Raw genomic sequence first — 26,055 nt, 5'->3', positions numbered from 1 at the left:
TTCTTAAGTGGGCGAGACACAAAATAGCTTATGCCTCGTTTGTTCAGTTGTGACATATCATGATATAAAATGTAATATAAATCATAGATTTGACATTTATATATTTCTATGAAATTAGACATTTGGCACAAATATTACTTTTTTCTTCAAAGAAAATTCCACCTGAAATACACTTAATCCCAACAGCATCCCAATCGTGTTAAAGAGCTTACTACACTCTTTCGTTTGATACTAAATTTGTCATGGTAGTATTCATATTTCTGAAGATATATATAATACATTTTATGATGTTTGGCAAGCGAACAAATTTCACTGAATTTCATGGGAAAACTTTTGGCCTGAACTGTATTTATACATTATATATATATATATATATATCTTTCTTCATCTGCATTGAAGGTGAATTTTTTTGTCTTCTTTCAATGTTCGAAATGCGCCTTAATGTCCTCTACCTTCGACTTAACGTTGAAATGTGTATTATTACGGAATAAACCCATTCATAGACTTCGCAATTACGTAGGATGCATGCATATATATGTATATATATATATATATATATATATATATATATGTTATATATATATATAATTGCCTCTGAACTTGGATTTCAAGGGTGAAAGTTTATTCTTTATGCTTAATTTTGTGTTGTTTAATCTTCTTGTACAAACCTGTGCATTTTTGCACCAAGATCACCAACCAGTGATTTTTATCTTAGAGATTTCCTTATACAGTATATAATGTAAAATAAAGTATTTGACCTTGAATTTTATGGGTGATTGTGCATTCTCGATGCTTAATTTTATATCATTTAATCTTCCTGTAAGAATCTCTGTATTTTGACACCAAAACCACCAACCTGCACCGTTTTAGCTTAGAGATACCATTATATAGTATAGTATATAATGTATCAAAGGTCTTGACCTTACACCTTAAATTTTTTAGGCGAATGTGCATTCTAGGTAATTTATTTTATATATCTTCTTGTAAGAATCTGTGCATTTTTGAATGAAAAACAAAAGAACAAGTGGGAATATAACATCAGTTGCTCATTAAATATTCATAAAGGCATGCTTAGAACTGTTTCACTGGAATAATGCATATCATTAAATTGCCATAACTTTGTTATTCCTTGTGCGATTTTGGTCAAATTTTAACTGTTTGTCTGATTTTTCTTTATCTGTTCAAGTCGTATTGTTTTCTGCCTGGAGTACCCCTTTGATAAGCCATAAGGTGCACTTAGTGATCCAAGGCTTATCTTGAGATTTGCACTTAACATAAACTAGGGGGAAATGTTAGATGAGATATTCAATGTACATGTATATAGATATGGCTATAGAAAAATATTATTCATAGAATCTTGTGAAGTAAGTATTTTTGTACAATACTCGTATATGATTATTGATTATTAATTTCTTTAAAGTTATGACTGGTCATAACTCATATTAAGGATCTATATTGTTTACACTCTCTATTTGTAGATACTGCAGGAGTTCCAAGCAGCAGAGAAGCGAAAGAAGCCGTCCCCTACTAACATGCTGACAGATGTGTACGAAGAAATGCCCGATCATCTCCAGAAGCAGCTAGATGAGATGAAGAAACATGTAGAGCAATACAAAGAACATTATCCTTTAGATCAATATGAAGCAATGAAATGAGATTGAATTTGCTTCAGAAGATCATTGCTTTAGTTTCTTTGCTCCTCCTCTTACACTCAACTAGCATCATGTCATTAATGGCTTATGTCCTGTTGCCCTCGTCAGCTCATATTTCTGTGTTCATATTGAAACGATGTTCTTTGGCTGAGGTTGCCCCCTTCCAGTATTAATTTGTAGATTGTATGCCAATGATCTCTCCATTTATGGTAATGGTTTATTTAAAAAATACAGTAGCAGCCAAAAGCAGAATTGCAGAATCTCTTTACAAATAATAATATAAACATGATAGTAAGTCACATTATTACACAATTCTTAACAAATCAAAATAGTTATACAATCCCTATAAACAAACTTGCCTAGATAAATAGTATGTAATATATCATGCATTATCTGGAGAAGAAAAGTATAGACACATAAAAAAGACAATTCATTTAAAACACACACTTAAACTACATCAACTTAAACTACAAAACAGGCATTAGAGCAAGAACAGTTTGATTTAGGAGAAGTGAAAAAAGGAGGGGGAGCAGAGCCAAGAACAGGAAAATAAGATATGAAAGAGAGAGAGAGAGCAAAGGAGGGTAGGAATGTCGAGTTGAAAGTTGGGAAGATAGGAAGTAAACTAGAGGAGGCATAAAAAAAAGTTTTAAGGCTGCAAATTTAAGATAGGTAAGAATTAAAGGAAAGCAAATTTGGAAGAATTTGAGTAAACATAAAATATTATCCTTGTATTTTGATATTGCTAAATGGGCAGTTTTAACTGATTGTTTTAGGATTTTGTTCTGGTTTATGGTGGTTTTCCTTTGAAAGGCACTTTATCTTTTTTTTAATGGTCATAATTGAGCATTTTATGATATTCTCAGTGTCATTCATGATTGGTGTATGTAATATCATTTACATAGTACATTTTAGTGGTGCATTAGTAATAATGCAAGTATTGGTCTTACCTGATTTGCCTGCCTGTGCAGTATTTGACCATATCTTCTTCTACTTTAAATCCAAAATATAACACTATGTGAAGCCAATTATCCCTATAAAAAGGTGTATTGAGTAATACCTCATTGTCTGTTTCTTATTTGTAAAAAGGTATGAGCACACATAATATACAGCCAGGTGAGCATGATTTGCTGAGATCTACATGATAAAGTGAAAATGCTGCCCCAAAAAGTGCAATTTGTATTCACTCATGCATTAAAGTTCAATTCAATAATTTATGAAATTTGCTTGAACAACCAAAACTGGTCATGGTTGATCACAACACCCTTAACTTTGCAAGTTCCAAAGGATTTGCCTCTCCAAAACTGACAGAAATTGGAAAGCTAATTCCTGCCCGGCCTAATTTTCATACTCTTTGTTTCAGTGGGTAGAGCTCGCTCAAGCATGAATAGTAGGTGTTTTCCCCCAAAGTGATATATTTTTTATTTGGCAGCCATTTCAAATGTGTATAGTTTTTTTTTTTTTTTTTGGGGGGGGGGACGCACTGTATATTCAAATATTGTCTATCAAGTATGAAAAAAAAACTGACGACTGATTTAATGCATAAGGTATTCATCGCTGAAATTTTTTTTTTTGCAAGGGTGACATATACACACATCACATGAAATAAGCAGACATAATTCTGATCATTCTGAAAGTTGTTGGCTTTTGTACAGAATTTTATGAATAATAAATTTTTTTTCTATTGTAATTCTCCATAATATCAATCCATTGCAATCATCATTGATTCTCCTGGGCCCCGTCTTACAAAGAGTCACAATTGATCCAATCAATCGTAACTCTATGGAAATCCATCAGTGCCATAATTTTTTCTACAGGAAATTTGCAAAATGTTCTTTCTAAACACAGGAGAACACACCAAATTGTCCAGAAATCAATGAATTCATGGATATATAGTTTTTATATACATTCTTATCTAGAAAATCTTTTGAACAAACATGCATTCTATATGTCGACTTTGCTGGCTTTCCATAGTTGCGATTGATTGGATCAATCGCAACTATTTGTAAGACTGGCCCCAGGTTTCGTTATTTACCATAGTTGCTGGTGTTCAGAATAGTTAAATTCAAGACTCAAACCTGCTATAATGACTACCTGCTTAGAAAGAACACATGTCTATACAGATAACAGGTTTGGTATCCCTTAAGTAGTATTCTCCATGAAACAGGTATGATATTAACCTGCTCATAAAGACCACTTTTCTTGTGTGAAGGTGACCTTGTAGACAGGTTTCATTATATATTTTGTCATATACATGTATATTTTCTCTTATGTATTCTCTGGTTGACTGTACTTCCTACAATATCCTGGATTTATTGCTGGTGTGAATGTTGTAAATAAAATAAAACTTATTGATAAATCACATTAGGTTGTTCTTTCTCCTTTTTTCAGCAGATGGGGAAAAGGGTTAATGTTTTAATACTCAAGTTAGAGAATTGAGGGTTGGAAATATCAATAGTGAATTATTGCATCTATAAATTTTTCCATGTTGAATCACTCCCATACCAAGAGTCATGTGTAGCATGCACTATTACTGTGGCTCATGGCCATACGCAGAAATTTTCCGCAGGGGGGGACAGCACGCATTAATTTTTTTGAAAAAAAAGTCGAGAGCAAGGGACCGAAGTGACCGAGCTTGTCATTGAGGCGCTTTGGCATTTTGTAAAGTGAAATTAAGAAGGATTCCATGCATACTTTTGGTGAGTTTTGTGAAAATATGTAAGTTTTCAAAATTTCTGGGGGGCAACTGCCCCCCCCCCCGCTGCATAACATATCTTAATATCTCTAAATCACCTCTGATACATAGACTTGAATATTTCTCAATTATTTTCATAAGACACCATCCACATATTAAAAAAATTGACAACCAAAATTTTACAATAAAATTGTTATATTGTATTTTAATATTCCATAAAATCAAACAATTGTAAAGATTGGATACATTACTGATTTCAAGTTTGGTTTTGTATTTGTTTACAATTCATGTATCAGCTTCGTTCTAAACTTGAAGGCCCAAATTCACCAAGGTGGTTTTTAAAACCATTCGTTTATGCAGATTTGCTGTATAAATTACACTTATTTACCATGTATATCAAAAAAATGTCCATTGCTGATGCGCGCTTTTAACAGTGCCCCATATAGATGCCTGTTGCCATGGTTAAGTACACTATTTTATTCATGAGTCCAATGTTTGAAGAGTGGACTCATTAATTCAAAACAGTGGATTCGTGAATAAAATAGTGTGGATAACTACGGCAACAGGCATCAATTTGGTGCACTGTGATAAAAGTGGAAATCAGCATTGGACATTTTTTAATATACGCGATTAATAAGCGTAATTTAGACAGAAAACCTGCATAAACCATGGGTTCAACAGTTTTAAAAACCACCTTTGTGAATTCGGGCCAAAATGAATTAGGTCTTGAGATGATGAATCTTATTTGGTTTTGAGCTATAAATGTGATTTTGATTCACTCAGATGAGGTGTTAGAGCTAGGGAAGGTATTGTGCTTCCAACAGTAAAACAAAAGCTCCAACATCAAACTTGAATGATTCTTTTCAGGTAAATCTGATTTTCTTAGGCTCATCTGAGTCAGTGGTGAAATCACCACACTACTTTTCATCCATAAATTTGAACATTCAAATTTCATTTGAACAAATTCAAGTTTTATTTGAACAAATGAAACAATACTAATTATTTTGATAGGCCAGCATCCAAATAGTACAAATTAAAAAGAATTTCAAGTTACATTGTAATTTTGTATTTGAATATTCCATAAATTTTTAACATTCATGTATATTTGTCACAATTCTGGGGATATACATGTGAATCTACTTAATTCAAAGCTCTTGAAACCACAGAAATCCATTAGACATTAGCAAATAAGAGTAAATATCACATTTTTACATATTCTGGTATGAAAAGGTACTCCAATTTGAGCGATGATTTGTCTTATGCAGACTTTATTGCAGTGTAATAATGGATGCTCTAAAGCTTTCATGAATTACTGGTACAATGGGCTAACTAAAAAAAAAAAGCAATTCATGGTAAATGTATCTTAGCCAAGAAGGGAGAAGTATATGATCCTAGGTATAAGGCATTTCCGGTATCAAGAACCTCACTGATGTAAGGAACTACAGCACCGGTAGGATCATCTAACCTCTGTATGATGTGACCATCCTCGGCAAACTCCATGATCAGACCATAAGGCTTGGTGGTAGAATGAATAATGAAATCGGGGCTCAAAAACTAGGATAAATAGAGAGATAACAGAAATTATTAATATCAATAGAAGTAATCAAGTTTTTTTCAATTCTATAAAGTATATATGTCCACCCCCCCCCCCCCTATATGTGGGAGCTTCCTGAAGTGATCTATCCGTTTCCTAGTTCGTTCATAATTGGCTCATGCACTTATCATCTAGGCTTATGTAGGTCATGAAGTAAGCTAGAAATAGGATGAATGATGGTCAGACTTTAAAAAAGAATGACTTTATAGAACTACCCATGTTACATATTCATCATTTATGGTCAGGAATATAAGTTTGAGAATCATTTCAACAATCACTCTATCTACAGCTTACACTTTTTCTCTATATTCAAATATACCAATTTTCATGAGAAACATAAAAAAAAATGTTTCCTTATTATTCCAAATATTTTGATGCATTTTAATAAACATCAATGCCCGAGTATGCCTGCTATGACACCGATATTACCTTAACAAGAAGCTTTCTAAGCCATGGTCTTGGAGCAAAGACATCATAGAGACACCGTCGTCTTATGGTAGGAAAGGCTACCCAAAACCCCCCATCCGAACTTGGACGAATATTATCCGCAAAACCCGGTAGATTATCAGCAAATAGTTCCCTTTCTCCTTGGCGAGAACCAGTTAGGAAGTACCTGTAAATTGAATAAATTCAATTAATTTGTATTACCAACCTTGAACTACAATGTAAGAGGATTTTATTCAAACCTTACTCTGATAAGAACATTGAATACATCATCTGATAAAGTAAGCTAACCATACTTATGTCGATAAAGATATAGATGAATTCATTCTTTTCAACCCATGCTTGTGCTGCATGAAGTAGTTTGAGTTACAGTTTAAAGGTCAAGTCCACCCCAGAAAAATGTTGATTTGAATAAATGGAGAAAAATCAAACTAGCAAAACGCTGAAAATTTCATCAAAATCGGATGTAAAATAAGAAAGTTATGACACTTTAAAGTTTTGCTGTTTTTTCACAAAACAGTGATATGCACAACTCAAATGAGGTCGATGATGTCCCTCACTATTTCTTTTGTTTTTTATTGTTTGAATTATACAATATTTCATTTTTTATAGATTTGACAATAAGTACTTACTGGACTGAATCATATAGTATTAAATAATGCTCATTCCACATGTTCAGGGAGGAATTAATCGTTGTTTCACTTGACAATGAGGAGAAAAATAAAATATTCCCTATTTCATATAATAAAATACAAAAGAAGTAGTGAGTGGATGACGTCATCAGTCTCATTTGCATACCCACCAGGATGTGCATATAACTGTTTTGTGAAATAAAGCAAAACTTTAAAATGTCCTAACTTTCTTATTTTACATCCGATTTCCATGAAATTTTCAGTGTTTTGCTTGTTGGATTTTCTCTTTTTATTCAAATCAACTTTTTGTTGGGGTCTTTAAATTCTTCCTCTCCTCCATTTCCCCTTCTGTCTCCTCTCTCTCTCTTCTTTCTGCCCCCCCCCCCCCCCCTCTCCCTCCCTCCTCCATCTCTCCTGTCACTGACATTTCTATTACCCTTATTATGACAACTTACCGATGTATTCTCATTCTTCCTCCTTCAGCCACCAATAAGAAACTTTCATCCTTTGATAGTTGTACCCCATTAGCCAACGCTAAACCATCGATAAGAATAGAAACTTCCCCGGATGACGGGTTATACTGAAGTAGTCTGAAATATGTCAAAAGAGTATGGGAACAGTAAAAACACAATGGTCCGTATTCTGAAGTCGGGTTAGATTTAAACTCGGGTTTAAAGTTGTGGTTTAATTAAGTATGGATAGTCAATAGTGTCATATATCTATAACAGTATTATTTCAATGTATCAGCTCATTTTTCTTTCAAATCATTCTTAACTGTTTCGGAAGGATAAGTAAGATAGCTATCTTCACCATGACGATTAGGAAAGAGCACAGTAATCATAAGAAATATACAACGTAAGGACATTTTGACATTTTTGGCTTTCCATAATTTTAGCACAGAGTTAGACCATGGTCTAAGTTAAACCTGACTTCAGAATACGGACCTATTTGTTATAATACACCACATACGTTCAATATATACTTATTCTTTATATAGCATATACATGTATCTAGTACACACCAAGAATCCTTCCACCTGGATACTTTTCAGTTATCATATCATATGGAAAGAATATTTTTTTTATTGTTTTTATTTCTACAAGTATCATTTTCCACATAATGGGAATTATTAAAATAAGGAGGGGATAGAAAGAGAGAGGTAATAAGCTGGGAAGGGGAAAAATCTAAGGATGGTTTTTTTCAACATTGCTTTTCATTATTAAAGTAATTAAACAGCAACACAATGAATAATAGAAAGAATGACAAGAATAATAACCTTGAATCATTATTTCCTTCCATAGCAAGAGAGAGATGTTGAAATCTATGCCATCTCGTGCTACTATGCGTGAAATAGATGATGCCATCAGAACCAACAGTCAGGTCATTGAAAAATAGAATAGGCTTGCCATCCACTATTGTATCTCTTGCTACTAAATTAGTACTCTCACCTGAAAGGATTGGATTTAGATGGTTAGTCATTTCAAACCTGCAGTGGTGGTGATGGTGTGGTAACGAGATGGACATTCTTCAATTACTAGTATGTAATTAAACAAGATAATTATGGAATATCTGTAAGTATACCAACAATGTAATTAGGGTTAGAAGAGATATGAATGGAGAACAAGAGAGGAGACAGTGTTAAACTGAATTAAATTGAGAAGGTTTTATTGAGATTGTATACTTCGCAGCCAAGAGGCTGAATTGTGTACAATTTACAGGTTTACATTCATAGTGTACAAAACTGGTTTAAAACATCGAACCTTCAATAATAATAACAGTAATATATTGCATCTCAATTGTGTGACCATTTTATACCAAAAGGGGAAAAAAAGTAAAAATTGAAAAGAGGTGGTTTAAGCATCGTAATTTAAAGGTCAAGTCCACCCCAGGAAAATGCTGACTTGAATAAATAGAGAAAAATCAAACTAGCATAGTGCTGAAAATTTCATCAAAATTGGATGTAAAATAAGAAAGTTATGACATTTTAAAGTTTTGCTTATTTTTCACAAAACAGTGATATATGCACAACTAGTTGAGTCAGTCAATGATGTCCATCACTCACTATTTATTTTGCAATTATACAAAATTTCATTTTTTATAGATTTGACAATAAGGACCAACTTGACTGAACCATATAGTATTAAACAATGCTAATTACACATGTTCAGGGAGGAATTAATCGTTGTATCACTTGACAATGAGGAGAAAATTATAATATTTCATATTTCATATAATAAAATACAAAAGAAATAGTGAGTGGATGACGTCATAGTCTCCTCATTTGCATAAGAGCCAGGATGTGCATATAATTGTTTTGTGAAATTAAGCAAAACTTTAACATGTCATAATTTTACATCCAATTTTGTTGAAATTTTCAGTGCTATGCTTGTTGGATTTTTCTCTTTTTATTCAAATCAACTTAATTCTTGTTGGGGTGGACTTGTCCTTTAAAAAGAGAAAGTGAAAAGATTTAAGCAGGTGACAAAAAGGATGAGTCCTGGGTCCCGTCAGCAAGCAGTCAAATTTGCAGCTCCAGTCAGGGATTATCAAACCCTCCAACCAGGACAATGTAATCAATTATTCAAATACACTGTTTTGATGGAAAAGAGGAAGGGCAGTATTGGCTAACATCAACCGGGACTATGCATTATTAAGGCCAATGAACAATCACTTTCAAAACACAATCACATTCATACCACACTCCTTATACATCACATGCTAAAGCCGGAGTAATAATAACATTATCATGTTGAGCAGCAAGGCCTGCTGGTAGAACAGTTTTCAGAACTGAAGTGGCTTCCTTGGGTAAAATATGACATTATTTTTATTATTATTAACAGATCTACACTCATGCTCAGGCAACTGACCCTGAAAAAACATTACTTTCAACCCTCTCATTCAGCGCAGAGAGAGAGATGAGATGAGAGAGGAGAAATATGATATGAGAGAGAAAAAGGGGGGCACAAGAGAGAGAAAGGAAACAAAAAAGGAGAAACTGAGAAAGAGGAGTCAAGAAAAGTTTTCTTTCAGAAAGCAATACAAATTATAAAAAGTAATGAAGACAAAGATAATATTTCATAGTTCATAACGTATATACCTGTTGATGTATTAATTTGGAATAGGCCCAGATATGCATCAATGACATACAATAATCCATCCTGAGTGAACCGTAGACCAAGCGGACGACCACATTCAGTTTCATTTACTAAAGGAAATTAAAAAAAACATATAATCATTATTGTGAATATCAATCCATGCAATCTACATGTATTTGAAATAAGGGGCACAGTATCTAATTATCCCATATTCTTAACCCTTCATTAACTTCTCAGTTACTTCTACAGTGCGTATAAAAAAAACGGGACAGATTTGAAAAGTCTATAAAATTTTAGTTTCAAATTATTATGTCTATATTTTGGTGTTAATAGGTGCTCTAAGGTCTTGTCTTTCAAATGCTATTAAAAAAAATTAGTTTCGTTCATGCTTGAGCGAACACGGGACGTTTTTGTTGGGGGTTCAAAAAGAGGCTTGCGCCAGAATTGCAGAATATGAGTAATATGATGATCGGACTTTTTTTCTAATTAGCAGACTTCCTCTTAACCTTTTCATTATCTTTGCCATAATTTTCAAATCATGCGGTCAAAATTCATTTTCAGAAATATTTATTTGCTTGAATGCTCTCTATTAGCTTTGAATATTCCTTCTTCAAGCTAAAATTGTTCTTTACAACCGAATTATGGGAGAGCATGGATTTTTTTTATTCAAATCCTTTCATTATGTGCTACAAAGGTTATGGTTCCTTTTGAACAAAGCCACACAGATGGGCGGGCGCTCGGGTTGCTCCCCCCCCCCCCCCCTTAATTAAAAAAATCATGACCAAGAAAAAAGTGGACAGGAAATAAAAGGAAAGATAGAAAGTAAAATATGATATTATTTTCTGAATATTATGTCAAAATCTATCACAAACTTTGATATTGTAATTTAAAAAAGTGGGAATATTTGCGTGCTCACTTCGCTCGCTCACAACTTTTTAATACATTTTACTCGATCTGCCATATCTAGCTTCTTCAAAATTCACTCAATACATCATGGTCATTGAAAGACATGAATCCCTTCCTGTGTTTCATGTCAAGCAATTAAACTTGGTCAAGGAATTAATGACCCATTGAAAAATAGATTCATGTCTTTTAAAGGTACATAACATAATTTGTTTCACATAATAAAACGATTTGAATAATCACAAGTTTTCCCAATTAATAATTCAAATCTTCTTGCTTGGGTTGACAAAAAAAATCTTCTTTCCTCAGTTACTTATGAAAGAAAATTAAAAGGTAAGAGAAGTTTAAATGAAAAAACAAAATAATTCAATTAAATAAATAACTTTGTAAATGAAATTTGACAGCATAATTTGAAAATTGTGGCACAGATAATGAAAAGGTCAAGAGGAAGTCTCCTGATTAGGAAAAAGTCTGATCACTGTATTACACATATTCTGCAATTCTGGCGCAAGCCTCTTTTTGAACCCCCAACAAAAACGTCATGTGTTCGCTCAAGCATGAATAAAATATATTTTTTTAAATTGCATTTCAAAGATAAGACCTTAGAGCATCTATTAACACTAAAATATAGACATCATTATTTGAAACAAAAATTTGATAGACTTTTCAAATCTGTCCCGTTTTTTTTTTATACGCACTGTAGTGTATGCTTTTGATTATGACCTAAGTCAAAGCAGAGCTCTTTTCTTAAAATTAAATATACTCCCAATTTCTTTACTACATGATTTTCAATTATCTGTTTTTATGTATTCCTATTATAACAACCTTTTGCCTAATAATTTTGACAATATTTTTCAAACCAATAGAGATATACATAGATAAAATACTAGAAATTCAGCTGATACTCGTGCAATATATGGTCATTATTCTTTCTCAAACAACATATTTTTATGTAGGGGTCCCATTATTTGAAATAAGCTCCCTCAAAATATTAAACAGTGCAAAACCCTTCAAAGCTTTAAAAGACATTTAAAAATACATTTTAATGCAGAAAGTCTAATACTAATAGTAAAAGATACAATTGTATCTATATCAGTATTGATACAATTGTATACATGTTATGTTTGTTTGTTCTGTATTTCCTGACTGCATTTGTTTTTTTAATTGTGTTGTTTTGTGTTAATTTCAGGATCACTAATTTATAAGTTCTTTGTAACTTTTCAGTGATCCTTCCACTATCCTTAAATATACTCACTCGTGTTATAATGTATTTTATTTAAATATTTATACTTCTTGATTTGTATGTTTTTTTATGAAGATTGTAGTAAATGAAGTTTCAATTTCAATTTCAGTAGATGAATATGTGATATGTGAATATATGGATAAATAATCAATGAATGAAAGAACCAATATGTGAATAGATATATAGATTACTGTACAATAAAATACTGTTTTCTCTTATCATCATTATAAGAATAAAGTAAAGGATTCTTACCACAATTTAAAGGGCCAAGTGAAACCAGGGAGGTTAACTCCATATTTGGGCTGATTTTTATGATCTTTCCATCGGCGGTACCACTGTAGATGATACCTTTTTGTACAAAAACAAAACATGACAATACATGACGGGAAATCTATCCCGAACATATTTGGTGGCCATCTGGAAGCCATGTTGGATACATGTATAATGTCTTAGGGCCATTTTTTTTTTTGGGGGGGGATCCAGGTTTTGTCTTAGAGACATGCATCTAGTAAAGTTAATAAAGTTGATTTGGTTTATCTTTGGGGTGGCGACAAAGCAAGAGGGGTTCCCATAGGGTGGTACATGTGGCTGCTCTTAAAATGCCTGTTGTTTAGGGTAATTATGTTACCTAGCAACCGTTGCTAAGGATAGTATGGAAAATTTTGGCAGCACCCCTGAAAATGATTAGTATGAAATGAAGAATGATTGTGCCAAGTTTCATGCTTTTAACATTCTATGAGCAAAAGTCACTATTTTTTGCACTCCTCACCTGGACTACACTACAAACTCATACTGCCTACCTATTTTACACAAATAATGCACATAAAATTTATGTTAGGGGGATGTAAGTGGCCATGTAGACATATCGGTATTCGCAATAACATACGCATTTGGCGCAAGCACCTCATGCTTTTGCATATTGCAAATACCATTGAGTGCGCTCCATCGCCATAAGACATTCATAAATATGCATTATTTGTACAATACATTTTTAGTTATATGAATAGTATATTTTAAAAATTGGATAGTGGAATCACCCATTGCCCCTTCCATCCAACCTAGTAATGGCCTTACAAAAGGGGATTTGTTATTAATTTACCAATGTCAAACTGCTAAAGATTGTAACATACCATCTTTGAAAGCCAGGGACTCTGGACCGAGAAGCCGATTCTCAAGAATTTTATCCGAATTTTCAAGATGGTTATTTACAGGCAGAGTATCACCAAGGTAAGGAGGACTTTTCAATCTGAAAAAAGTAGATAAAATGGAGTTGAATCTGTATTGCCAGGCGCGGATCCAGGGGGGGCACGTGCCCCCTTTTGAGAAGCAAAATTGAAATTTTAATGTAAAAATGCCATGAAATTAAAGACATTTTTTTTTCTTTTCAAATTTTTCCTCCAAAAAATTTGCCCCCCCTTTTTGTAAAATCCTGGATCCGCTCCTGTATATTGCAAACTGATAAGCAGTTAAACATGTTCTCTTATATTTGGATCTGCTTTAGTGCATATTACAATTAACTTTTCCACATGGTTGCAAATTTGCAGATCATACACTCATGAAATATCGGGTGATGTAACAAGCAAACAGTTTAATTGTGTATATATAGAAGTGTTTTCTACACAAGAATTGTCATGCTATGCAGAGGGAAAAAATTGATTCTTTAATTTTTATCATAAGTGTATATGATAATATTCATGGGCAAAGTAAGGTAGGCCATATATACATACAAATCATATTTTTATTGTATTTCCAAATAAGTAGCAAAGTCCCATATTTTTGTTTTAATATAGAATCAAATGAATTATGAAACACAAATAACTTACTGAAATTGCAGTGGTTCAAACACAGCTGGAAGAAGATAGACCAAAACACCAATAAGTGCTATGATGAGAGCATTTATAACACTTGTGGGATACCTTAATGGAAAATAAGAGTAAAAAATGGAATAGATAATAAAAATTACAAATGAAAGTAGATGAAAATGAAAATGAAAAGTAATTTATTATTATCATGTGAGGGTAGATGTCATCAAAACCTACATGTACCAGAAATAAACAAAAAAAAGTGCCATCTTATAAATGGGACTTGCTTGAATTACCGGTATTGAAGACAATTTTTCGGGTGACGTTCGTAATTCCGAAGGTTCGTTATTCCGAAGGTTCATTATTCCGAAGGTTCGTAATTCCGACGGTTCGTCATTCCGAAGGTTTGTTAATCCGAAAACAAAATAAAGTTCGTTATTCCAAAAGTTCATTAGTCCAAAAACGCAATGAGATTTGTAATTCCGAAGGTTCGTTAGTCCGAAAATGAAATAAGGTTCGTTAGTCCAAAAGCGAAATAAGGTTCGTTAATCCGAAGGTTCGTTAGTCCGAAAATGAAATAAGTTTTTTTTTCCGAAAATGAAATTAATTCATTTTTGTAACAAAAATGGTGTTGCAATTAAAAAATACCAGGATATTATGCAGTAATATTTTCAACTGAGGATATTACATGTGTATAATATTGCTTCTCTTCTTGGGTTTTGGTTTCCTTTAATCTTAATTTTAGAACTTTTCAAAATCAGCTGGTCATGCACAAAGTTAAACAATCCCTTTAATTGTATGGCTTTGTGTTCCAAGCCCTCAAAACATACCTTTGATCAATATCAAAAAGGAAAATACTGAATGTATAATAGGAAAAGAAATAGATGAAATAAATAACCACTTACATACTGACAGTCCGTTGTTGAGAAAATTGAAATGAGAACAGATATACACGACATCTGTATAGTGAGACTACCAGCACACTGCAACCATGGAGCTATCCATGCTGCAACTATTTTAAGTCAAGGAAATATACTGGTACCATTTCATACATCCAGCATTTTTATGAGACATAAGTATCCTGCCATATAAGCCAAAATAATTTGTTTCTCATTTTCCCTCTTAGTATCTATACTTTTTGTTCATATTCATGGTTATAGTTTTTACCCGAAACCAATCATATTATCTATTGCTCTATAAACTGAGAAGCTTGTCGAATAGCTTGACATTATTCCCCCATCCCTTTTAGATCCTTAATGCTTGACAAACAAATTCACTTTCATTAATATTCTGTTTGGGGGGGCTGGAAAAGTCCCCCCCCCCCATCATTAATCCTGGATCTGCCCCTGTCCCTCCCCTTTTCTCTCCCTCAGAGAGAATAGAAACACAAAAGTTTTAACAATGAGCAAAAATCTTGTTTTATTTACAGATCTGTTCTGACACAAGCTAGTGAGAAATAATGTGAAGACATTTATAGTTTTGCTTCTATATGACAGATACAAAGATATTGATTTTAAGTTCCATAAAATAAGTTCCAAAAATGTAAATAACATTTTTTAAAGAGCTAATGACCCCAAGACCTAAAGAGAGAGAGAGAGGGGGGGGGGGGACAAAAGAGTCACAACTTGATACTAGTTAAGTAGGTGAAATGTTCTGACATTATTTAACAGTATAATGACAACGATACTGTGAATAATTTTTCTATTTTTCCTTTTCTCAAATGAACTGCATCGGGTATTGTAGAGTATGTTAATGCAATATATGTAATACAAAATTAAGTTTTGTCATTTTTGGAACACTAATTTGTCAGATAAAACAAGTTAACATCTAAATTCTAAATAATTATATATATCTTTGTACATAATATTATTTCTAAAACCTTTAGGCTCTATACTATTACTCAAAATATAATTAAGATAGGGTGAAAAATAAAAGTTTTGATTTTTTTTTCATAGTTAACAGTCTTATAAAAGAGTGATATATGTATATATATTATATAAACTGGGTTCCAAAAGAAACTTACCAAACTTCACAAGGACACTACACAAATTCCACTCAGTCAAAATGAACAAAATTTTAACACAGGCTAGCTCCAATCATCTTTACTAAGCACATGTAATTATTATGTAATAATTACGAGATTGGTTTAATAATAAAGAGGCTGTAGCTCCTCAAATTTACTGGTTCCAGAATTCAAAGTCACAAAGTCTTAGTTTCAGTCTCAACCAACAGACCAAATGGTTATTCTCTGCTTGGCTGCTATATTGACATGATGAAGTCCATTCATACATTATGCTTTTTTTACCTCAATAGGTGTGTTTAAAATGTTAATTTTAACTCTCTGTAAATTCTTAGTTATTGAGGTAATCAATTAAACATGCCGATTGTCATACTGTGAACTTTAATAAACTGGTAATTTTGTTTAATCCCATCTCATTTTCATTGGTTTTTCTTTTGCCAGTTTGTGACTTTGGATTCCGGAACCAATTGACCTGAGGGGCTACAGCCTCTTTGTTATTAAACCAACCTTTAATTATTGACATGTGCTTTAGTAAAGATTATTGAAGCTAGCCTATAGTGTCAAAATTTTGTTCATTTTGACTGAGTGGAATTTGTGTAGTGTGAAGTTTGATAAGTTTATTTTGGAACCCAGTTTATATTCACATGTGCAATAAGTGATAACTGTACCATAACCTCACCTTTTCTTTGTATTTTGTTTCATACCTTCATACAATATGAAATATTTCTCTTCTTTTCCAAAGATGTACAAAATGGACCTCTTTCTTGTTTTTGTCTCGCCTGACGAAGTTACTAATCACTTTTCCTGTTGGTCTGTTAGAAAATGTTAGTTTTTGTTCAACTTGCTCCTATTTCTTTATTTCTTCATCAATTATGTTCATACTTGGTATATATGATCCTTTGGTAATACCACATATAAGCCTATGAAAATGATTGGGTCACAGGTCATCTAGGGGTCAAAAGGGCAAATAATATATCATGTACACCCCTTTTTGAAGGTTTTGTTCAATTTGCATCCATTCCTGCATCAATAATGTTCACACTTGGTAAAAATGATCCTTGGGTAATACCAAATTCTGTTGCTCAGGATGATGGGGTCAAAAGTCATCTAGGTGTAAAAAGATCAACTTGCTCCCATATCTTTATTTCTACTTCAATTATTTCTTCGTTTCCAGATCAATTTTGTCTACACTTGGTACAAATGTTCCTTGGGTAATATCACACGTGTGTCCATGAGGACGATGGGGTCAGTGATCATCAATGGATCAAAAGGTCAATTAGCTTGCTCTCATTTCTTTATAATTTCTACATTGATTATGTTGATCCGGAATAACACATGTGTGTCCATGGGGATGATGGGGTCATATAGGTCACATAGGGGTCAAAAGGTCAACTCGCTCTCATTTCTACATCGATTGTGTTCACACTTGAATGATCTTTGGGATTATACCAGTATTATATATATTATAGCATTTAGATTACATGATATATTGGGTAGCTGCTCACATGTGATATAAAACAATTTAGAAACCCATCTTAAATTTTTTAACCTCTAATAATTTTCTCTATTTTTCTGCTTGTATGGAAACCAACTCATCAGGGTGAACTCCCCTTGAATAATAAAACAATGCTTTCTAGTTCTACTAGTTCTAATTTTCAATAAATTCTTAAAAAAAACAATTGAATCAAATACAATATATCCATACAGGAGCAAGAGTGTCGCTAAGGCGAGCACATGATACGCCCGCCTGTAACACGGAAAATGGAGTTATTGGTCAAGCAAGAAAACTGGAAGGTGACAACTTCACTTTTGACCTTCTGACCTCAAAATCATAGAATTCTTGGGATCTATGGGGATCTATGCTAGTATCATACACAGCAAATTCTATTACATAAAATCTGTACAAGTCTTCAGAGGGTTAGCATATTTCCAGGTGCTAGGCAGTGGGACCACACAAAAGAAATTCAAAGTAATTTTAAATTAAAATGATTAAGGGACCCTATAAATAGTGTTACAATTAATATCTGCATATTTCCAAACATGGCCCTTCCAAACCTCCTGGCCCAGACGGTGTTTCCCTGGCATTTCTCAAACTTGCCGGTAACTCAGTTATCCCCATTCTAACTCGCATTTTTAATCTCAGTTTGAATCTAGGCACTGTACCGAATGATTGGAAAGCTGCTCATGTTATATCCCCCTGCATAAGAGTGGCAAACGGTCTTCAATTAAAAATTACCAACCTATCTCACTCACTTCTGTACCATGTAAACTCCTTGAAAAGATTATAGTGAGCAAACTAATTGATTTCTCTTTGGACCATAAAATCATCCCTGACACTCAACATGGGTTTCTACCTAAGCGGTCTTGTGCTACGCAAGCCGCGATTCTGTTTCACACTTGGGCAAAAACTTTAGATCGCACCTCACCGCCGAGAGTATATATAGATGCAATATTTCTAGACTGGTCGAAAGCGTTCGATAAAGTGAGTCATTCGGTACTTATTCGTAAACTACATAGTTTTGGGGTATGTCAGAATGCTTTGAAATGGATCTGTTCTTTTCTTACAAACCGGGTCCAGCGTGTTCTGTTCCAAGGTAGTCAGTCGGATTGGAGTTCTGTAACCTCTGAAGTCCCCCAGGGGAGTGTCATTGGGCCTATTCTTTTTTATTTGTTTACTGCAGACATGCCCAACTTAATTTCTGCAGGTACTTGCTTGCCCCAATATGCTGACGACACAGTGCTGTATCGTACAATATGTACCCAGAATGACACAGAAGTTCTCCAATCTGACCTTGACTCCATAATCCTCTGGTGCAATAATAATTCCATGGAACTGAATGCGTTGAAATGTAAGATAATGCACATCACTAGATCTCGAAAGGTTATTACAGATCAATACTTTGCTGTATGGTAACCATGCTCTCGATGTTGTTGATTCTTACAAATACCTTGGATTGGTCTTTTCGCATGATTTGACATGGTCAAAGCATGTGAATCTTGTTGTATCTAAATGTTCCAAACTGTCAGGATTCATCCGCAGGATAGTGAATTCAAGAAATCCTTTCATTTTGAAACGTTTGTTCTGTTCACTTTGTCGGCCTATAATTGAATACGGTATACCAGTCTGGCTACCCCATCAAAAAAAACACATATCCTCTCTTGAAGCAGTTCAACGTCGATTCACACGCTTCTGCTTTCCTTATGATCAGGCAAATTCACTCTCTTATGATGAAAGATTACCCAGCTTAGAACTCCCACCATTGTATAACCATAGAGCTATAACAGACTGGTCTACCTATCTACCGCCTTTGTTGTAAAATCGTTGTTTAATTAGAACTTGCGACATACCTACTCATATCTTACCCAGGCCAAGAACTCGGAACTCTCACAAGTTACTCTTCATCCATGAATTTGCACGATGTTATGCCCTGAAATTTTCTTGTTTCTTTTCTTTCCCCAGATTCTGGGAATCTATCCCTTCAGAGATCAGAGATCTTTGCCTTGGTGTACGTATCTGTCACTCCTTTTCTGAACCGGTTTGGAAGATCGCTACCAAGATCGCTTCGACCGTTCTCACTACACGTTAAACTAATTTCCAGTAAACTAGTTTCCAGTAAACTAGTTTTAGGAAGGTAGTGAGAATGGTTTCCACGCGTGGAAGATTTTCTAAACAAAAAACATCTATGACAGGATGAATAAGTCAATAGTATTGTAGCCTAAAATATTCAATGAGATCATAATTGAGGAAGCAGTCTGTGTAATTTGATTCCTACGTGTGTTTTACAGAAGTACAGTTCCCAGCTTCTTTATGTAATTATGCTAATTGTTTTATTTATTTACTTTTGTGCTTTGATTGCTGCTTGATTTGATTTGTTTCTCCTGAATGGTTTGCTATTTACTAAAGAGTTGTTGTTTTGGGGTCCCTTTGGAATGCATTCAGTTCTCAAATAATTGAAATCAAGTTAATGGACATGAAACCCTGTAAACCCTATGTTTAAATTAAGTTTATTATTCCTGCTGACTTGTTGATGTATTCATATTTGTCATCTCAGTTGTAAACTTCATTTCCTTGTAAGTATTATTTTGTATTTGTAATGCACCAGTGAAAAGCAAATTTCCCGTCAGGGGATAATAAAGTTATCAATTCAATTCAATTCAATTCAATGAAGTTTATGTACAACAATGATGAACTGCTTTAAAATTATACGATTCTATTTCTCTTTGTTAGTATCAGTTTTCTTTGTAGTTGTCTTTGTTGGCATGATCCTGCCAGTAATTGCCTAACATACGAAAACCCATCAAACTTGGAAATTTGCTGAACACAAAGTTTGACCATACTCATTGTGCAGATCATGTCTCATATAATAAATATACATCATCTGTCCATTATAATTTTGTCATTTAAAGGAGAATGAAACCCTTGAAACCAGCTGAATCCATATCAAAGAGAAAAATCAAAGAAACATAATGTTGAAAGTTTGAGGAAGATTGAATGAATAATAAGAAAGTTATGAGCATTTGAATATTGAGATCACTAATGCCATGTAGATCCTCTCGTTGGCAATGCGACCAAGATCTGTGATGTCACACACGTACAACTCCCTCATTACTTTAGTACTTATTTCACTTATATTCTCACTTTTATAGAGTCTATCAGAAGGTGAGGTGTTCTCTTTATGAGAGGACAAGTACAGAGGTTTCACAACATTATATCATTGATGAATTGTTTGTCATATGATTAGAACGAGCAAAAAGAGATGTTTTGGGGTATATATTTCCAGTGTCCAAAAGGGGAGAGTTGTTCATCTGTGACATCATAGATCTTTGTCGCATTGCCAATATGAGGATCTCCATAGCATTAGTGATCTCGACATTCAAATGCTCATAACTCTTCTATTGCTAGTCCCATTTTACTCAAACTTTTGTTGATCTTATTCTTTGATTTTTCTGCTTTCACAAAAGCTAACTTGCTCCAAGAGTTTCATTCTCCTTTAATGCTCTACGTGAACACTTATTCTCCATGCCTCCAATTGAAATTCGTTTTAATGAGACATGCAGAGTATTGTTTTCGTCTTGTCTCCGTTTAGACCTCTAATTTCTCTCTCTTTCCCCTTCTTCATTCGTCTTACTTTTCTCTGTTTTTCTCACTCTGTGCAGGCTAAAGGGCCTTGTATTTGGCCTTATATTCTTAGCTTAAATATTGTGCCCTATGTTATGCAATTTGTTAATTACTATTATGCAATTATTTGCTCTTGTACTTTTCATATTGTTTATTCCTATATGCTAGTTTATCAACTGTATTCATTGTAGTAGAATTTGCATTTTTGTATGTCATGCTTTGTCTCTTTTATTGCCCCTCTTTCTATTCATTCTACCCCAGTTCTCTAAACTCTTTCTTCTCCTTCTTCTTCTTTTCCTTCTTCTTCTTCTTTTCTCTCCCTCCCCACCTCTCTTTCTCTCTCTCTAAATATTGTATACATGCATCTGACAATTATTTTGATACTATATTTTTACTGTTGTGTTACTTTGTAGCATGATCATTATTGTCACGTTTGACTATTTGCGTATTCTCTGATTATGGTAACATTTAATTTCTCACAATATATGCAACTCCATATCCTCAGGCTTTACTATCTGATAATAGCATAACGTTGTTTATTTAAATACATGAACACTTCATATTGACTGGATATTATAATTGCACATGGAAACAATTAAACACCCTTTATAAGTAATGCTTCTAAACATACATATTGCCATTTTATACCGATTTTATTTTTGTATATTTGTAAACCCCGACTAGTGAGGAGAGCTTCATAACAGAAACTAGTTTGTCTTTTAGGCACTAGTCGGTGGTAATTTATTCCTATTGTACATATTCTTGTTTTCTTTTGCCTGGAAATGAAATGAATAAATAAATAAATAAAATGTCTATGAGATTTGAGGAGCATGTAATGATCCTGCCAAAAGAGGGCGCTACAAACGTTACTTATTAAATGCTACTCTCTCGACCGTATACAGACTGCTGGCTAGCGACCGACGGGTTTCCATTCTCAGCCGTTCTCTGATTGGTCAGTTAAGACTGTGCGTTCCGTGTGCATGTACGTGTGCATGTATGTGTGATGCGAAGCGTGCTGTACACAAACTGTGGCTGTACATGTATTCTCTGGACGTGTGGGCATAGAGTAGAAACCCAGTCGTTTTCTTGATTTTAACCTTACAATAACAACGATGAGTCAGCTAGGGATGGGTTTATTTTGTTGCTGTGTGTGCATGTGAAGGATAGAAGTTTCTTACAGCTCTTAATTAACTGACTCTCTTTCCAAGCTTAAAATTATAATGATAATTGCTAAATTCCAATTATTTGATTTGTTTGTTTTAGATAATTCTCCCATTACATATCAATTAAAGAGTCTTCACTAGTGTTTCATTACATTATAGAATGTCCACTGTAATGAAAATGGAATCATGCCGGTCATGGACAGTGTATTATAAAAATGGAAACATGCTAGTCAATTGACCAGTATAATATGAAAATGGAAACATGCCGGTCAGTTTACCATATGTTTCAGTGTATAATGAAAATGGAAACATGCCGGTCAATTAACCGGTATAATATGAAAATGGAAACATGCCGGTTAATTAACCGGTACTATGAAAATGGAAACATGCCGGTCAGTTGACCAGTAATATGAAAATGGAAACATGCCGGTCAATTGACAGGTATGAAAATGGAAACATGCCGGTCAGCTAGTTTACCATGTTACACTGTATAATGAAAATGGAAGCATGCCGGTCAATTGACTATATGTTTCAGTGTATAATGAAGCTGGAAACATGCCGGTCAATTGCATATGTTTTAGTGTATAATGAAACTGGAAACATGCTGGTCAATTGACCAGTGTATAATGAAAATGAAAACATGCCGGTCAATTGACCAGAGTATAATTAAAATGGAAACATGCCGGTCAAGACCATATATGTTTCAGTGTATAATGAAAATGGAAACATGCCGGTCAATTGACCGGTATATATGAAAATGGAAACATGCCGGTCAATTTACTATATGTTTTTAGTGTATAATGAAGCTGGAAACATGCCGGTCAATTGACCATATATGTTTCACTGTATAATGAAAATGGAAACATGCCGGTCAATTAATTGACCGGTATATATGAAAATGGAAACATGCTGGTCAATTGACCAGTGTAATATGAAAATGGAAACATGCATGCCGGCCCATTCCGGTCAGTTTACCATATATATTTCACTGTATAATGAAAATGGAAACATATGCCTGTCAACAAGTTTCATTACAAAATATCAGTGATTTGAGTGGACGTTTGGGTTGCCTGTAAAGCATATAGTTGGAAGTTTTTTTTTATATTGACTGTACTTGTTGATTATGGCAGGATATGTCTGACAAGTTTACTATTCAAGGGACTTAATTACTATCCATATGGACTAATCAAAAGGAACTTCCACGCTGTAATCCCCTTTTTAATTCTCATGAGACTCTGACTATAAATTCAAAATCAATACGGAACAAGGGATTAACACACCATTATTGTGTTAGGGTATTATCGGGGGGGGGGGGGTATTGGAGAAAGCATATTTTATCAGGGACTTCTAGTATTTAAGAGTAATTTGCCTTCTTATATAGATGGATATCATAGAATGTATACCCTCTAAACACCTCGCTGTTCCCTAGCTATATTTAAAGAAAGGTTTAATTCGGAATGTTTTTGCTTATTATTTTTTTCATTTACTTATATTTTTGTGTACAGGAGGAGTCTCAACAGGGAAGTAGATTGCAGACTGGAACCTCCACTTTACTTTGATATTGTTATTAAATAAATATAATAAAATTCACCGAGCAAAATGTTGAAAATTTCATCAAAATCCACGGATAACATAAATAAGGATCGAAGTTATTGAATTTAAAAATTTTGAAGTTTATCAATATTTTGTAAAAACAGTTATGCGCACCGTCATGAATATTAGTGGGCTAATGATGTCAAATCCCCACTTTCCATTACATGAAGTCATAAATGTTTCATTTTTTCATACAGTGTAAATGATATGTGTCTCGATCCATAATATGAAATAAGTTGCGGCAATTGTAATAACTAATGCACGTACGTAATCAGTAAATCCCATTGTTTTAGTTCTTAATTTGGTAAAAATGTTTTGACTTAACCTAATTTCATTAAAATACAAAAGAACAAGCAGTGGGGATGTGACATCATCGGCCCACCTAATGAATATTCATAAAAAGTCACTGCCTATAGAACTGTTTCACTGGAATATAATGCACATATATTTAGAATTAAATAACTTTGTTATTTATTATCCGAAATTTGATCAAATTTTCAGCATTGTGCTCTATGAATTTTACTCTATTCATTGAGATATAAATATTCCCAGCTTGGATCGACCATCCCTTTAAATGGGACATATATATGGATTACTAATTGCAATGCAATATACGTCCAAAGTAAGCGAATTAAGTGATTTTTCTATCGGAAGCTGTTCTGATTTTACAATACACGTCGTTGAAAATGTGGAAAAATATGTATTTGTCATTTTATTGAAAGATATCTAATAATTTGTCAAAGCAATCAAATGGGTATTAATTACTGAAAATAAATTTACACTTGCTTAACCCCAAACTGCATGGGCTAGCTGGGGCATGATGCCCCCCTTCCCTTAACACTCCCCAATTCATCATAAAAATATGAAATTTGTATGGATTTATTTATCTGAGAATACTGCAAATGATGATTTTTAGTATACTTTTCCTCTTTGAGATATAGTTTATGCATGTTTTTGAAATTTTATTCAAGATGATATATACATGCATTATTTTTGGAGTTTTTAATGAATGCTTGTATAGAGAGCCAATATGGTTTGAGTTCGAATTATTTAAGTAGCTATGATGCTATCTGCACTTGACATATTTTGTTTATGTGCAGCCCCTCCTTTGTATCATATCTATGTATACTATTTCTGACGTTTTATTTTTGTGTTGCATGGTGAATAAATAAAACAAACAAAATTTATTGAATAAATTGAAAGAATATGAAGTTCATTTGTCTGTTAAATTGCTATTTTCAATTTGCACATTTTTTCATAATGTGGAATCTTAATGAATACATGCATCAGCTGGCTGATGAAAAACGTTCTTGTCACTTTCTGTTTTTCAAAGAATATAAAATTGTGAAACGGAAATAAATAAATCAAATCAAATTAAAAAGTTAAAAAAAAATCCCCATGCGTCTCATGTAGATAGACAATGAGAGAAAGAGAGAAACAAAAAAGAGAGAGAAAATGAACAGAATTGACCGGCATGTTTCCATTCTCATTATACAGTGAAATATATGGTAAACTGACTGGCATGTTTCCATTTTCATATTATACTGGTCAATTGACTGGCATGTTTCCATTTTCATTATACTGAAACACATAGCCAATTGACCGGCATGTTTCCATTTTCATTATACACTGAAACGTATAGTCAATTGACCGGCATGTTTCCATTTCATTACACTGGTCAATTGACCGGCATGTTTCCAGTTTCATTATAGTCAATTGACCGGCATGTTTCCATTTCATTATACACTGGTCAATTGACCGGCATGTTTCCAGTTTCATTATACACTGAAACATGATATGGTCAATTGACCGACATGTTTCCATTTTCATATATACCGGTCAATCGACCGGCATGTTTCCAGTTTCATTATACACTGAAAAATACGGTAAACTGACCGGCATGTTTCCATTATATACTGGTCAATTGACCGGCATGTTTCCATTTTCACAGTGAAACATATGGTAAACTGCATGACCGGCATGTTTCCATTTTCATTATACATGTACAGTGAAATATATGGTAAACTGACCGGCATGTTTCCATTTTCATATTATACTGGTCAATTGACTGGCATGTTTCCATTTTCATTATACTGAAAC

At 33.6% G+C, this 26,055-nt stretch overlaps 2 protein-coding genes across 3 annotated transcripts in view; one reads left to right on the top strand and one right to left on the bottom strand.

Annotated features, from left to right (window-relative positions):
• The window catches only part of LOC129264228 (2-oxoisovalerate dehydrogenase subunit alpha, mitochondrial-like), a 30,223-nt gene extending 26,209 nt beyond the window's left edge, over nt 1-4,014 (top strand). Inside the window, exon 9 of the mRNA XM_064102672.1 lies at nt 1,479-4,014. Within this exon, the coding sequence (XP_063958742.1) occupies nt 1,479-1,655 (177 nt within the window). The 3' untranslated portion in view covers nt 1,656-4,014. The remainder of the gene's footprint in view (nt 1-1,478) is intronic.
• On the bottom strand, nt 3,294-19,685 carry LOC129265738 (adipocyte plasma membrane-associated protein-like). Of its 2 annotated transcripts, none has more exons than XM_064102674.1 (9): nt 14,966-15,074; nt 14,082-14,174; nt 13,389-13,504; nt 12,511-12,606; nt 10,115-10,222; nt 8,294-8,465; nt 7,473-7,607; nt 6,371-6,554; nt 3,294-5,901 (listed from the first exon to the last, which is right to left on the bottom strand). In XM_064102674.1, coding segments are annotated over exons 1-9 (1,113 nt in total). In that variant the 5' UTR covers nt 14,968-15,074; the 3' UTR covers nt 3,294-5,694. The 2 variants fall into 2 exon arrangements, with proteins under 2 accessions (XP_063958744.1, XP_063958743.1); XM_064102673.1 differs by lacking the exon at nt 14,966-15,074 and adding an exon at nt 19,429-19,685 and having other exon boundaries at nt 4,529-5,901.
• Between the last annotated feature and the right edge of the window lie 6,370 nt (nt 19,686-26,055).

Source organism: Lytechinus pictus, chromosome 7 (assembly GCF_037042905.1).
Source record: "Lytechinus pictus isolate F3 Inbred chromosome 7, Lp3.0, whole genome shotgun sequence".
NCBI classification, from domain to species: Eukaryota; Metazoa; Echinodermata; class Echinoidea; order Temnopleuroida; family Toxopneustidae; genus Lytechinus; species Lytechinus pictus.
This window is presented reverse-complemented; position numbering and strand designations above follow the sequence as displayed.